The following is a 16,116-nucleotide window of genomic DNA, read 5'->3' on the forward strand; positions in this document are numbered from 1 at the left end:
CTCTCTCTCTCTCTCTCTCTCTCTCTCTCTCTCTATCTATCTCTACGCTCACTCGCTCGAAGGAACTCGAAGGGGTTGGAAGGTACCCCTTCTCTTGCTCTTGCTACGAAGCTCTTTTCCCTTGGATCACTCGCAAACCCAAAGACTCCTTTTTCTTCTTTCGCTCTTCTGACTCTCCTGTAGCTTGAGAGGAAATAAAAGTTACTCCGCGGCATCATATATCCGTTCATTTTACCCAGCTTGCTTGCTTTCTTGCTTGCTTGTTTCCTTGCTTGCTTGCTTGCTTGCTTGCTTGCTTGCTTTGCTTGTTTGCTTGCTTTGCTTGCTTGCTTTGCTACTATTACTTACGAGTTTTCTCTATTTCACTTTTTACTCGTATTTTTCTCATTCACTTTCCCTCGCTTCTTACATCTCCCAGGTGATTCTTTCGCGTGCACTTAAACAAATACGACACTTCCACCTGCCTCTTTTGGCAAAGCTAAAGAAAGAGAATACTCGTAGTCGTCGAAGCACCTCCTTTGCATTTGGCTAATCGCTTCTCGACGGATTTACTCGCGAATCTTACGTCGTTTTTGCGTTTGCCAGGAACAAGCCTTCGAGTCCTTGTAAATATTCAAAATCTTAAATCTCTCCTATAACGAACACAACGCTTTCTACCCTTTTAACTTTCACGCTCTTGCACATTTGCGTTTTGAAAAAAAAAGAAAAGAAAAGAAAAGAAAACTGTGGAAACGGGAGAAAGGGGAAAGAAACTTTTTTACACGATACGATATACGATATATACGAATGCGATACTTACTATAGGATACGATATACGACACACTTCTCAAAGCAAACGAAACGATAACGATACTTGACATTACACAAGCATAGAACCGATTCGATTCGAGTTCAAGGAGTACTTCGATAGATGGCATCTATGTATATTGTGTGTCGCGTTATCAGAAGGTCCGATTAGTGTAGCTTATGCGGCGCGTTTGGTACGCCACGAGCTAAATACCATCGGGGATCCCTTATAGGCATTCGAATTTCCTTTGATCATTGATCTACCTTTAATACGTACCTCGGGTGTTTCAAGGATCCAAATATCTTCTTTGCCGCTCGAATCGAAAGCATTAAATTGATTTTACAAACAAATTCCACATATATGTATGTATATGTATTTGGAAGGGCAAGTATATATATATATACACATATACATATGTATAATAAAATAAAATATATATGGTAAAATATTGAGGAGAACTTTTAAGTGCAACACGTTGCTCGAAATTATTGTCCGATTCGTTTCAAGGATAGACGCTTTTCCATCGATCGATCATAATCCTATCGCATGCTAGTTCTGTTGAAAGAGAAAAAGAAAGAGAGAAAGAGAAAGAATAAGAATATTCGATTTTTCTGCTCTCTTATATCAAAAATGACGCCTCGATATGTATCGTTTAGCAAGGAAAGAGATAGATGGATCGATGGATATATATATACACATATATACATACACACAAACACATACATCTCTCTCTTTTTATTATATACATACATACATATATATATATATATATATAGAAAAAAGTTTTCACATTTCGTAAAATTTCACTCTTCGAAGAGAAACTTTTTCCTTCATTCTGTATATGTATATTCATTCGTATACACTTCGAGTGATCTCGGAAAGTGCAAGCACCCTCTCGGCCGTTCGTTCTTATCGCCCTTCCGTTTTCCAACCCTCTCTCTCTCTCTCTCTCTTTCTCTCTATCTATCTATCCCTATCTCGTATTACGTTGAGGGTCTATGCGCCTCTCGTTAACGTAACGGAGAGTGCGGCGAAATAGCGATTGACTATCGATGAGCCGAAAGTCAGCAACCGATAAAAGTAACGACTTTCCAAAGTTTCGATAGAATTCATCTTATCGTATGCTCTCTCTCTCTCTCTCTCTCTCTCTCTTTCTCTCTTAAACTTTTGAATCGAAACTCAATTACTTATGCCACCAAAGTGTGGAAACATAACGTTTTACATGACTTTTTTAATCGCCTCGTAACGTCGAGAAATTAGAAAAAAAAGAAAAAAGAAAAAGAAAGGAAGAAAGAAAAAAAGAAAAAAAGAAAAAATTCGACCGAGAATTCAAAGTAGAAACGAGAAATGAATGTCGAGAACATCGTAACTTCTGTAGAAGTCACTTCCAGTCGAGTTCTATGTGGAGAGAAAGCACCCGAGAAGCTTTCGAGACTAATTCGTAATGGAAATACTTTGAATAGATCTTTTCTAAATTCTTTCTCAATGTAGTTGTGTGTGTCCAACGCGAGAGATTACACTAGAGAAGAAGTAAAAGTCCACTAATACTTTTCATGTATATATATTTTTCTCTTTCTTTCTGTTTTTCTTTTTCTTTTAAATCATTTATACATCTATTTCGGTAACGGGGAAAATCAAGTCTTTGATATCTGATTGTGTTTTCAAGTGGATTGAAATTAATTGAAAAGAGACTCATCCCATGGCCTCTCTCTCTCTCTCTCTCTCTCTTTCTCTCTTTACGCTTGAAATCCTACGGGAAGTAAAGTTTGACGAACTCAAACTCCTTGAAGTTCGGCGTCAAACCTCGAGCAAGTATCATCCATTTCTATATGTCTCTTAAACCACGAGCATGACGAAGAAGCACAGGAAAATGGATTCAAAATAGCGATAGAATGCCGATGACCGATGGACGTATTCTGACAGAAGTAACGACTCACAGTTAGGGTTCGCTTCTCGGCTCGTCCGAGCTACGATGAAACTTAAGGATTGTGGTTGAAACTGTCTGTAAAGTTGGCACAACGTTCAAAACGGGAACGATCGGGGTTGCTCTTTGGCTAGTAATAGTAGTAGTATTAGTGTTAGTAGCAGCAGTAGTAGCAGCAGCAGCAGCAGCAGCAGCAGTAGTAGTAGTAGTAGTAGTAATAGCAATACAAGCAGTATCCTCTCTTACGTTAGTTCCTTCGTTAGTTCGTTCGTTCATTCATTCGTTCCTTTCTTCGAGACGTCTCTATTCCCTTTCATATTTCATAAATACCAAGTACGTTTTAAAGTCAAAGGAACTTTGCAATAATATTCATAAATTCCATAAATCGTTAGAACGATGTGAACGATGAGAAATTTCCAAGATTTCGAAGGTCCTTTATCGAAAGGAGGAGAATGTCGAGTCGTCGTTTAAAACAAACAAACTCGTTTATCCTTTTATCTTTTTTTTTTATTATTCTTATTACTTTTTATTTTCTATTTCTTTTTTTTTTTTTTTTTTTTTTTTTCCTTTACCCCGATCATTATAATATACATACCTATCTATAAATATATCCCAGTGATTTTTTTCGTCCAGGCATCGAACGTCCAGATATTCGTGCGAGTAAATATTTGACTTTGGAGAATCTCCATAAATCCGCTATCAAATCAAATATTGAGTTTCCCGAAATTTATCGCGGGGAAAAGAATGGGAAGCGGGATAGGAAGGAAAGAGAAAGGATAAAAGAGTTTCGAATCATGATCGGTGTATATACGTACTCTCGTAGTGAGCGAGGAGGTGGGTTAACTCCTCGAACGATTTCGCGATGTAGACGTGAAAACGAAATTTTTCTTTAACGATTTCTTAATGAATACGAAGGGAGAGGATTCTTCAAAGAAGATAAATAGATAGATAGATAGATAAATGGATAGATAGAGAGAGAGAGAGAGAACATTATCAATCGTACTCCGATTTATCGAAGTATACTGATTCGTGCGTTAGTTTGGCAATCGTATAATCCAATTAGCTTACCACGAAATGGAATAATAGCTGTAGGAATGGCGTGTTCTAATCGAGGATGCGCGTTACAGAAATGGTCGGGAACAAGAATCCTTGGCAGTAACAGTTAATCCTTCGGGAGAAGAGTACGATGTCTGTATTCGATGATTAGGAATCAGATGGCGAAGAAGTAATCGGGTCAGTGGTTGAACGTGAAGGAAGGGTGGTATGAGAAAGAGAGGAAGTGGAGAAAAGGGTAGAGGGTAGATCAGGGGGTAGATCGGGGGTAGGTCGGGGATGAAAGATGGGAAAACAAAAGAGAAGAGCAGGAAAGAAGGAAGGAAGGAAGGAAGGAAGTAAAGTGAGTAGTATCGAGGTGATAAAAGATAGATAAAGCGGATGATGACGAAGAAGAGAAAGAAAAGGAAGAGAGAAAAAAAAAAGAAAAAAGGGGGTAGATTCGTAAAGAGGCTTAAACGGCGATAACTTAGCACATTTCCAGGGAGAGCAGCACTTCTACAAGACCGCAAAATCCTCGTTTCGCCACTCGGTGAAAAGAGCAGTGTCGAGGGATTCAGGACGTGAAGTATGCGATCGTATTGTGTGCGCGAGTACGTCCATCTGTGTGTGTCAACTTATAGGTGTGTGTTTGTCACATGATCCGACAGAAATACGAGCCGATGAAATCATGCCCGAGCAGCGTCGTCGTCGTCGTCGTCGTCGTCGTCGTCGTCGTCGTCGTCGTCGTTGATGTCGACGTTGACGTCGACGAGTCGATGGGAGATTCGCTCTCGTGGAATTAGAAGCGAAATAAAAAGGCAGCGTTACCCCGCTGAAGAAGAACACTCCGGTGTGATTAATAAAGTTTAATGAGCGCGGCCTTTCTCTCTCATCTTTTCTTCCTTGGAAATCCTAAAAGCTCTCTTCGTTCATCTTTTTGTTTTCGCGTTTTCTTCTCACTTTCTTTCTCGAAAGTACGCATTTCTCCGTTTCTTCCGTTTATCTTTTTCTTCTTCGATTTGAACGAGTTTATCAAGATAGATGATCCTTAGATTTTCTCATCTCTCTTAAACTCTCGTAAAGATTCACTATTAAACTCTATATCTCTCGCGGTGCTTCAGAATACGAGAACGTATTCCTATAACTTAATACGGTGCAAAATGTATTGCGGAGCTCCTTCTGATACAACTATCGTAGTTCGCAAAAGCGAACGTACGTAGATGGCTCGTGCACATATATCTTGAGCATAGGTCGAATACGAAAGAGAGAACGTTGAAGACGTCAGAACGTTGACGCATCTCGACTAATTTCTGTCTAGCTTTGACAAGTCTTTCAGAGGCCATACAGAAGGGGATCGTTTTCAAGCGTTCGCGAAACGCGTGCACAAATCGTTGCCGTTGCTTGGCAGATCGTTGCCGAGTTGCCGAAGGAGGAAAGAGTCTTTCTATGGAAGATCGTATAGATAGAGAAAGAGAGAGAGAGAATGAGTGAGAAAGAGAGAGAGAGAGAGAGAGAGAGAGGAAGAGGATTGGGAAGCAGGCAGTGCAAGAGGGACGCCAAGTTACGCGCTAAAAGCGGAACCAACACAGGAAGCTCATTAAGTTGCACCCCGCGGGCTGAGGTGCGCGCACATATATACACATACACACAGAGATATACTATGGAAGCCACCTCTCGGTTCCAAATCCCACCCCCTACAGACACCCTACCTATACTCACCCCTACCCAATCCCCACACCCGTCTACTCGCTCACAACTATTTTACTCTACGCTCTTGTCTCTCTTGGCACGCATAGCGCATCTTCTACGCATTCGGTGTCGCGTTCGTTAGGCGACATTGAGAAAAAATTATGATAATGACGATCGCGCCCGAGGGAATCGTTCCGCGTCGCGTTTCCTCGAAATCTACTTCTTCATCACACTACTTTCTCTCTCTTTCTTTTTCTCTTTCTCTCTTTGTATGTATGTATGTATCTATCTATCTATTTATCTATCTATCTATCTATCTATCTATCTATCTATCTATCTCAATCTAGCGATCTCTTTCTATTCTAGACTTTTCGTAAAAAGTTGCTAGAAAATTTTGGAATGAAAAATTTATCTATCTTAGAAAATTTATATGAAAATTAGTGATCCTTTATGATCCATAATCCTTTGCAAAATGTCTATTGAAAATCGTGACTATAATAGGATCGTACTATTGTATCTTAACAAAGGTATTAAGATCCATTTAGAAAAGGAAGTACGATAACCAATTATATTCCTGAAATCTTCCTTCTCTCGCAATCAAGCAATTTTAACAGTAAATGTAGACAAAGAGAAAGGAAACGGACGAACGATTATCGTTCGCTCGACGTCGATATATTGTATATCTATATATATATATCTATATATATATATCTGACATCGTCTCGGTGCTAACTGCTCAACGGTTGGCCGTGAACAACCAATAACATCCGACGGTGTGGATGGTATCATCAGTCAATCCGCTAGCTCGGCATGTTTATTACCAGTGCACGTTACCGTCGCTTTCAAACAAATGCCTGTACGGAGCGCAAAGCCACTCTACTCCCGAACCCGTCGTCCATTATTTCTGCCGTTCACTTTCGTCGCTTCGAGCAAACATTCCCTCTCTTTCTCTCTCCCTACATGTATATATATATGTATATCTATCTATCTATCTATCTATCTATCTCTCTCTCTTCTTCACCCTCTCAACTCACCAACCCGTTTACTCTCACACCCCCTTCGAGAGACGTGCCAACGTATTAGCCGCGCTTAATTCGAACTTTCATGGGTGATCATGCGCGAACGTGAAAGCAATCCTTGACGATAAAATGTCAATTTCGATACTTCGATGAAAAATTGTTGTTTATTTCTTATCAACGATGGAAAGAAAAAAAAGAAGAAGGAAATAGAGAGAATATATATATATATATATATATATATATATATATTCGTTTATATGGGGAAAGAAAATCTGATATAATTTGAAGAATGAACTTTATGTCGTCTCGATTAAACGTAATATTTTCAATATTAATTAGCAACGCGAATAACAGTTCTGATAGATGACCAATAAACTGTGACGAACGAAGAACGATAAACGAAAAGAGCAAATAACGCATGACTGCAAAATCGAATGTTTCGTGAACAAAGCTCGGGGAAAGATTAATCGATTGAATTTTCTAAAAGACCCGGAGATTTTATCGTCCTTCGAATATCAATCATATACAAGCAAGGACTATATACGAGTTATAAATACTTTTTTTTTATTTATTTTTTTTTATACATATATATATATATATGTATGTATAAATAAGAAATATGTAAAGTAATTAATAGAATAAAATGCTTGACTCACTTTTACGATCGTAGAAAATTCACTTTAGTACCACGTTACATAGGAATTGTAAATATATAGCATAAGGGTGCTTTTCCTTCAAGTCCTCTCAGCAGTTCGATCGAGCAGAAAGAAATAATATATCTGCAATTGTGCGTATATACGAAGCCGATATGATTTTCTATGCATGAGAATCTTAGAGAAACCGAACCGTACTTTGTGTTATTCCCTTTCAATTTTATCAAATCGAATAAAAGTGACGGGGTAACGAAATGAATTTTAGTGGAATAAAAGAGATTTCTTATATGAAGGAGTGAGAAGGAGTAGAAGGGAAACTATTCCAACATTTTTTACGTTACAAATTCTTGAAAAATTTTCGATTGAAAAACTTATAATCTTTGTCGAGAGAAAAAATAAAAAAGAAAAAAGGGGAAAAAATAGAATATTAAAAGAGAAAGTCTTTTTTGATAATTTTTTTTTTTTCGCGCGCACACGTGTGCCTAACCATCGCTCTAACATCGAAGTACTCGAATTTTGAGCATTAGTTCGTGAACCATTTGGCACAACTACTCTTTGGAAGAACAGTTCGAATCGCATTGCATATATTGTAGAACAGCTTAAACCGCAACGCTTAGTGCCACAGTAGTAGTCTCGGTACAGTCATTGTACATTAAGCCCCTGTGAGTCTTCTCGTATCTTTTTAAGGAATATAAGGGCTTTTCTAATAATACATGCAAAACTAATTGTAAACTGGAATTAGAAGTAACCGATGCTCGTAATAACTAGTAACTAAATATCGAATACAAGCTCAATGATTTTCGTCGATTATATTTGCATTAATCGTTAATTTATATGTTAATACAAATTTTCTTTACAAACTTTCTTTCGTTACAACGATTATAAATAATTATTCGTTAAGAGGAAGTCGTTGCAATTAAAAACAATCATCGCTCGCGTGGAAATTCAATGAAAATATAACTTATGATATTCGTTTGTAATATGGACAAAATTTTGCGGCAGGTGTATTATCTATCATGTGAACCGTGTACGCGTGTGTGACGATATTAAAATAAAATTTAAATAACAATGACATTAAAAAAAAAAAAAAAATCATTTGCAAAAGTTTTACTCACCGCACGCAAACGCGTGACGAAGTTCAATAATACAATAGACGAGGCAATTATCTTGGAGCGATTATCTCGGAATACATAATTGTTGCTTCTCTCCTTTCGACGAATACTTCTTCAACGATTCGTTCAACGATTTCTCGAAGATTGAACACGCAACGTTCAGGCGGGCAGACGATGCGCGACTGTGCGCCGTGCACCCTCGCGATCTCCCTTTTATGGTCCTCCCTCGACGCTCTTCTACTCGCACGCCGACTCTGACTACTTGTCTACTCTCTCGCCACACAATGAATATCATGCGATCCGTTAAAGTACAAGCTATCTTTTGCATTGGCACGCTCTTCGCGCGACTCTAACGCGCGCATGCGAATTTTTCTTTTTTTTTTTTTTTTTTTTTTCAAAGTAAGAATAAAAAGAAAAAAATGAAGAAAAAATCATTCGGACAAAATTACAGGATTATCGATGACTTAGATGGGGATGTAAAGAGTAACATCCTTATAGTGTTACGTAATTAAAATCGTATTGCAAAGTATACAAATTGTAAATATTACATAATTTACTTTTTTACTTATAAATGATTAAAAATATCATTAAGGTAATTTTCTCTTCATAGGTTCTTCGTGTACTCGCACTTGAAGGGTAGAACGTGGTCCGCATTTCCAAACGTTACCATCTTTGTCGAGTATGCTAGCACTTGCAGTTACTTGATATTGACCACCACCGGTCGTCGAATTGCCGGTATTAGTCGATGTACTCGCACATCCTACGGCCGAGGCCGCCACGCTTCCAAGGGAAAGTAAAAATTCGCAGGCGAAGAAATCGCGATGGGGTGTTACCGTTTGATGCAACTCGTTCATGTTTGTATCCTGTACATAGAAACTTTATATAAAGAATTCTTTTATACGATTCTTTCTTTGTAATTTTTTTGTTCCTTCATTTACCTTTTGATCCAAATTGATCTTGGAGGGAGGTGTAGTGGATATAGAAATGCACACAGCTGATACCGAACGATATAACGATGCACGTCGACCATGCCTCAACACACCTTCGACCTTTAATGCTAGTTGACTACCCTGAGGTACGGAAACTGGTTCACCCAGTACTCGAGGTTGCGGTGAAACCGAAAGTTTAACGCTCGTAGCTTGCAAAGCTTGGAAGAAGTAACGTGGAATTGGTAGCCTCATGTTTCCAGCACCAAGTAACATAACTTGCGAAATTATACAGCCGACTCTTACGTGACTGATACCACCCACTTTTCCTTCTCCAACCCATGGTGGTGCAAGACGACGCAATTCCGTACAATAACGAGCTAACTGACGCATTTCTACGGTTCCTCCAAAATCAAAATTCACTTCGTTCTGTTGATACATACATATGGTAGAACCTCCGCAAACTCTTTCTACGCTATTTCCCATTAAACAACACATTTCTTGTAAACTATACAAATATTTGTTAAGGCAAATATTATCACAAGATTGAATATTATTCTTTCTACTAATATATTCATATTCGAAGGATACGCTCTGATATTCGCCAAGGAACCAGGATCCGCATCGAAAGCAGATTGATATAATTTCTGATAATTCTCAGCACACATTTTTAATTCTTGGACGGATTTTCTTAGCTGTATGATATTTAAATTTAAATCAGAATGATTAAATTCATCTATTACAGATAATGTTCTTCGGTCGTACATTCTATGTATATATATATATATATTTTTTTTTTAAGTTGTGTATACCTGTTGCGTTACACGGCCGTATCGCTGAAGATCATCTTTCGTCGCAAGAACTACTGTGCACGCGATAGCAGGTGGTGGAGCGGTACATAACGATCTGAAAAAGAAAAATATATTTATTAGATGCAAACGTAATTATTACCAAACGATCATAATTTATTAAAAAAATTTTAACTTACCTGCAGGAATGTAAAAGTTGTACCGCAGCTTGTAAAAATTCGCAACGTAATTTTGCATATTCACTGGCAAATTGTAGACTACGCAAAGGTGTACTAGCGGCTTTTAATGACGCGCAAGCACTTGCATAGTGTGCGATTGCCGCGTTTAATTTTTCAACTATGTCCACTTTTTTTAAGCTATCAATGATGTCGACATTGTCCCTTTATAATTTCAATATATAATCAAAAACGGATGAAAAAGAAACATATAGTTTATTGTAAACTCAGTATATGCCATTATTAAATGCAGTTACTTACATGAGAAAGCTTTCTGCTTTGGTAACCAATTCCAATCCCGATAACCAAAAGTGAAGTTGTTCGGATGCAACGGCTTCCTTTAAACTCTTAAATATTTGCGTTGCAACTGCATGATGACCGTATCTAGCAGCACCTCTCGCGATTCGATACTTAGCCCAGCCATCCACACTTTTCGTCGTTTCTTCTATAGCTTTTAAACACTCGGAATTCCACTCGTATCCACCTGCTATCATTTGGAAAAGCAATGTGCATAACATTACCTACAACAACAAGTGGACAAAATAAAGGTATGATAAGTTAATGATTATCAATAAAATTTACAAACCTTAGTATGCATATGCGAAGTTTGTTTAAGTTTTATTAATACGTCCGGTAAAAGAGGAAGTAGTATATTTTCTCCTAAACTTCCAATCGCTCCCAAAGCTTCGCATAATGCAACCGCTTGTTTCTCACTTTGTCCATTCTCTGCACTAGTGCTAATAAGCGTAGATCCAATAGCATCGACAAAAACAGAACAATGACTCGGCTGTGCGTGACATAGTTTTACCGTTGAACGTAAACAAGCTTTTAGTTGATGCAAATGCTTGTCATCTAAAGCTAATAATATAATCAATGATTCCAGACAAGATACAAGATCTTGAGTGGCGTACGTAGGTAATCCCTCTTCGTAGCTGTCAATCAAGTAAAGTAAAATAATTTTACTGAACTGTGATTTAACTTGACATTTAAATAATTTTTCTCTTCATACCAATAACATACAACTCTTGCGAGTATAGTTACAGCTTTGACAGCAACAAATGGATCTGGAGAATAGCAAGCATTCACGCAAAGAGATAAAAGTGGGCTTCCTTCGTCCATATTGGCGTCGCATGTAATAGCGCTTTGACTTAGTACCTATATTTAAACAGTACTTTAATCATTATTTGCACATACAAACATATAATATCGATTATATTGAAAACAGTACTCTACCTCTATTACATCTAATGTGCGAATCAACAGATCTGTATTTCCGGTACCGTCTTGTAATAATTTTGTAGTACTTTCTAAATGTATATGAATGTATTACAAAATTAAATAAAGAATAACAAGGTATGTTAATGAGAAAAACACTGAGAAAACGTACCAATCAAATTATTAAGAGCACCTTGCGGCCATAAATGTGCACCACGTCTTGCAAGAGAATGGAGTAAATGTAAAGCATGACGTTTAATAGATAACCTTGGATCATCTTGAAGATATCGTAAGAGTAGTACAACTTGTTCTGGAATATCTATCAATGTAGCGGAGGCTAAAGTGCTTAATGCGCTCAGCGTTACTCTCACAAATTCAACCGCTGGATAACTAGCGAGAAGTTCCATACATAATTCATTTACCTTTAATAAGTATAAATTTCAATGAATAATCTATACATCACGTTTGTGTAACTAACGAACTTTACACGTTTGTAATACCATGGATGCCGTGAATGTGTCATGGTGCATGTATTGCAGAATAGGTATAAGTTGTAACTTCATAGAAGCTGGCGTTGCTTGACCTCTTATCATATCAGAAATTTTGCTGCACATGGATACAGCAAATAATTTAGATTGTGCTGCAAACATTTGAGCAGCGTATATAGCAGCTTCCACTTCGACCGAATCATGAGAATCCAAAGATCTCCTTATACTATGATGAACCTTCGAATAAATAACACGATAATTCAATAAAAGAAACTCTATATAAGAAAATAGATTATATGAGAAATATTACCTGTTGCCTTTCAGGTATTATACCTGCAACACTACCTAAAGTACGTAAAGTAAGAGCTCTAGCAACAGGATCGTTTGAATGAATTACACTGTAGATACGTCTGACAAACTCATCCACGTTTAATATCTTATCTAAATGTTTTTCACTTTGTTGACATACTCTAAGAACCCAAACTCTTAAAAAATTAGTACCCATGCGAAATACTTCTGCTAGTTTCAACAAAGATGAATTTATCAATATAGGAAATGGATACTTTTCAAATAATCGAGGAAACCGAACTATTGCTTCGCATTGTTCACCTATTTTGTTAGATCGTAAACCTGAAAAAAATAAAACACATTGGTTTTTTTTATTTAATTTGCTCATGCTATGTGACAATGTTTTACATGGAAACTTAATCCAACACGTTTGTTTATATAAATGAGACTAAACTTCTATCACAATATTTTAAGGTTAGAAATGTGTACCTTTGTCTAGTTCGATAAGTGCACTATTAGCATCTTGTTCGGGTTCTCCAAGTCCAGTATCATTAAATGCGTTCATTCTCATTCCTATCATATTCACTAAATATAAAAATAATTTATTACAGAATGATTTACTTAACCGGCTTCTTAACTACTTATGCTATGCTATTCCACATGTTTACTACTGTATTATATCGTAAATGGTCATATATATGAAAAAGTCTTATTTATATGTGCATATATATATATATATACACACACATATATATACTTAGCTGCAGGTATATGTACATACTTATTTTTTATCAATTTTTGTTCGTCTTGTATCTTTAAAGTAGCAATGCTTTAAAAGAAAGCTCCTCCTTTAACACTATATATATATATATATATATATACTACTATAACTCAAACTTTAATTAACAAGATAGTTAATATTTCATTAGCAAAGACATCATTGAAATTTCTTATAATAATTTTCATCCACACACTCGCACAAACACATCCATATAGAAAAAGATCCAACACATAGAATTTTTTATTTATGTGTGAGAAATACACTGTAAGAAGGATCGAAACTTGAAAAAATTGTTTAATTTAAAGATCAGATTATAAGACACAGAATGATATTTTTATTTTGTTATGAAATATTAATTAAATAAGAAAATCGTTTTGTATTGATAATACTTTGTGTTGCTTATGATTGGATCGAATTGTCGTATATCGAAAGTTCATATCGCAAGAACTTAGCTCAATGTTCACATCGTTGCAGTAGTTGTCAACCAACTTCGGCGAATCCAGTACAAGATCGACTGTTTGTTTAAACAGAAGTTTAATTTTCACGATCGATTTGAAAACAAATTTAAAAAGCGTGGGTGTAAACATACCATACTCAAATAATGGTCGATTACAGCAAGTGGAAGGATATTGAAGTAAGGATATTAATCATTAGTCCTGAATGCTTGTAGAATATTCTAGAATGATAACAATTTTTCTTACAAAACATTGCCATTGAATTTTCTTCACCTTGATATTGAATGTTAATATTTCTGTTCTTTTTATTTATTTATTTATTTATTTATTTATTTTTTTCAAATCGTTCGTAGACAATTTGTATATTCTTTTCCCAGCCTGTTTTAGTCTGTTTATTTTGTAATATACATATTTATGTTTTGGTTTTTTTATTGTTTATTTTTGTTATCAAAGTCACAAATATTTCAATAACACAAAAAGTTTCAACAATCGCGACGATTCATTAGAGATGCTGCTTGAATCTACGTATTATGTCCTATCGTTTGATTAACTCAATATTTCTTGCTATTATCTTTGTGAAATTTTTTTTATTAATACAGAAAAATATAATATTTAGATTTCAGACGACGAAGATGATACTCATCCTAACATTGATACACCATCCTTGTTTAGATGGCGTCATCAAGCAAGATTGGAACGAATGGAAGAAAGAAAACGGGAACATGAGGAACATGAAAGGAAAAAGGCAGAGTACGTAAATAAGCGTGTATATTTTATATTCTCAGATATAGAAATTCTATTAAGTATATAAATTCTATAAAATAGTTTAGTTATGCTCTCGATATAAATGATATAATCGACGTATTAATAAAGCATTAATTATATATAAACATGCATAAACTTTTTTAGACATAAGCAAAAACTTAAAGATACAAAAGAAAAGCTTGCGAGGTTAGAGAGCGAGCAAAAGGATTCCGCAGATTTAACCGCGTTAAAAAAAGTTTTGCAAGACCTTGAAGAAGAAGAGAAACAAATTAAAGCGAGAGAAGATGAAATGAATAAAAAGGAAAAGTTGACACCATGGAACGTAGATACGATTGGTCAAGATGGGTTTACAAAAACTGTAATAAACACAAAACCAGCACGAAGTGACGACGATTCCGGTTTCTCAGATGAAGAGAAGGAGAAAAGAATGAAGCAATTCGTAAAAGAAAATGAAAAAAAGTTAAAAGAATTCGGTATGCTTAGAAGATACGACGATAGTAAGAAATTTTTGTTGGATAATCCGCAGATAGTTTGTGAGAATACGGCAAATTATTTAGTTATTTGGTGTATTAATCTAGAAATGGAAGAAGTAAGTCAGTTATTACGTAGTTCTATGAGAATGGATGTCATCCTAAATAGCATTTTTATATAATTACAGAAACACGACTTAATGGAACACGTGGCTCATCAATGCATATGCATGCAATATATATTGGAATTATCGAAACAACTAGATGTTGATCCTAGAGCTTGCGTTAGTTCCTTTTTCAGCCGTATACAAATTGCAGAAGTAGAATACAAAAATTCTTTCGACGACGAACTTAGAGCATTTAAGGATAGAATATGCAAACGTGCTGCCGAGAAAGTTGCAGATGCACTTAGGGAAGCAGAAGAAGAAGAAAGAAAAGCAAGGCTTGGGCCCGGTGGTCTTGATCCGATTGAAGTTTTCGAAAGTCTTCCAAAGGTATAGGAGAAAAAAATCAATTATTCTGTATTAGGAGATACGCGGAGAGTATCGTAAAGTAATATAAAAAAAAAAAAAAATGCATATTTGATAAATCGTGATGTAATGTCAATGAAGTAATGCTTTTATTTTTAGCCCTTACAAAAATGTTTCGAAGCACAAGACATACCGTTATTGCAACAAACAATAGCTGCCATGCCAGAAGAAGAAGCCAGATATCATATGAAACGTTGTATCGATAGTGGTCTTTGGGTACCAGATGCTAAAGCTAAAGAAAAAGAAGAACAAGAACAGAAAGAAAATGAAGAAACCACGGGTACACCCGATCCAGAATAACACTTTGAACTGAGCTCCGCTTTTGCATCTATATTTTTTGTTTTTCTCTTTGTTAAGATACTGCTTGACTTAAGTCATATTTTATAGATTTACAATAGATTAATTAAAATAAAATTATTTGCAGCAGATAAAACGAGGATAATTCTATCCTCTATATGATTTATCTAAAAAAGAATCATACGAATCATTTTCATAACTAACTAAAACCTAGCTAAAAATTCAGCCGATTAATATCGGAGAGTGAGATTTGTTTCTTACAATTAAAAATTTTTATCGGAAGACTACTTAAAACTTTTTATTGGAATTCTTTCATTCGATACAAGATGGTAAAAGTGCAAAATTACGATTATTAGTCCAATATAGCAACAGTACTTTCCTTTCGCGGTATATTCATCATTGTACTTTGAATGTAATTCGTAAAAAAAAAAAAAAAAAAAAAAAAAAAAACCAGTATTAAGAAAAGAGCGTTCTATATGTATATACTAATCTTAAAGTGTATAGAATATATGTACATATATTCTTTATGCTATCGTGTTTCATCATTTCTGCATTTTATGACTTTCTGACCAATATGTAATATGTACATTACACAATGTATATCGTTGCATATGAATTGTGTAAATAAATAAATCTTTATTGACCAAATATTTTATCT

At 35.8% G+C, this 16,116-nt stretch overlaps 3 protein-coding genes and 1 long non-coding RNA gene across 5 annotated transcripts in view; 2 read left to right on the forward strand and 2 right to left on the reverse strand.

Moving 5' to 3' along the window:
- Nucleotides 1-8,577, reverse strand: part of LOC122637784 (lachesin-like) — a 20,637-nt gene extending 12,060 nt beyond the window's left edge. Inside the window, exon 1 of the mRNA XM_043830147.1 lies at nucleotides 8,223-8,577. The gene's annotated coding sequence lies outside the window, so the exon portion shown is untranslated. The remainder of the gene's footprint in view (nucleotides 1-8,222) is intronic.
- Nucleotides 1-9,122, forward strand: part of LOC122637794 — a 20,698-nt gene extending 11,576 nt beyond the window's left edge. The window contains exon 3 of the long non-coding RNA XR_006329300.1: nucleotides 8,830-9,122. This is a non-coding gene — a long non-coding RNA (uncharacterized LOC122637794). The remainder of the gene's footprint in view (nucleotides 1-8,829) is intronic.
- LOC122637779 (integrator complex subunit 7) lies at nucleotides 8,712-13,267 on the reverse strand. Of its 2 annotated transcripts, XM_043830135.1 has the most exons (14): nucleotides 12,942-13,267; nucleotides 12,650-12,745; nucleotides 12,183-12,502; nucleotides 11,885-12,109; nucleotides 11,557-11,806; nucleotides 11,403-11,476; nucleotides 11,179-11,324; nucleotides 10,756-11,101; nucleotides 10,431-10,690; nucleotides 10,134-10,334; nucleotides 9,958-10,051; nucleotides 9,737-9,840; nucleotides 9,158-9,653; nucleotides 8,712-9,082 (listed from the first exon to the last, which is right to left on the reverse strand). In XM_043830135.1, coding segments are annotated over exons 1-14 (2,889 nt in total). In that variant the 5' UTR covers nucleotides 12,943-13,267; the 3' UTR covers nucleotides 8,712-8,806. The 2 variants fall into 2 exon arrangements, with proteins under 2 accessions (XP_043686070.1, XP_043686071.1); XM_043830136.1 differs by lacking the exon at nucleotides 12,942-13,267 and having other exon boundaries at nucleotides 12,650-12,926.
- Nucleotides 13,268-13,385: 118 nt separating this feature from the next.
- Nucleotides 13,386-16,106, forward strand: LOC122637787 (hsp90 co-chaperone Cdc37). Its single transcript, XM_043830153.1, has 5 exons — nucleotides 13,386-13,575; nucleotides 14,013-14,146; nucleotides 14,306-14,750; nucleotides 14,820-15,125; nucleotides 15,261-16,106. The coding sequence occupies exons 1-5, from the start codon at nucleotides 13,543-13,545 to the stop codon at nucleotides 15,459-15,461; spliced, it is 1,119 nt and encodes a 372-aa protein (XP_043686088.1). The 5' UTR covers nucleotides 13,386-13,542; the 3' UTR covers nucleotides 15,462-16,106.
- The last annotated feature ends 10 nt before the right edge of the window (nucleotides 16,107-16,116 follow it).

The sequence above is a fragment of the Vespula pensylvanica genome, chromosome 2 (assembly GCF_014466175.1).
Source record: "Vespula pensylvanica isolate Volc-1 chromosome 2, ASM1446617v1, whole genome shotgun sequence".
Taxonomy (NCBI): domain Eukaryota; kingdom Metazoa; phylum Arthropoda; class Insecta; order Hymenoptera; family Vespidae; genus Vespula; species Vespula pensylvanica.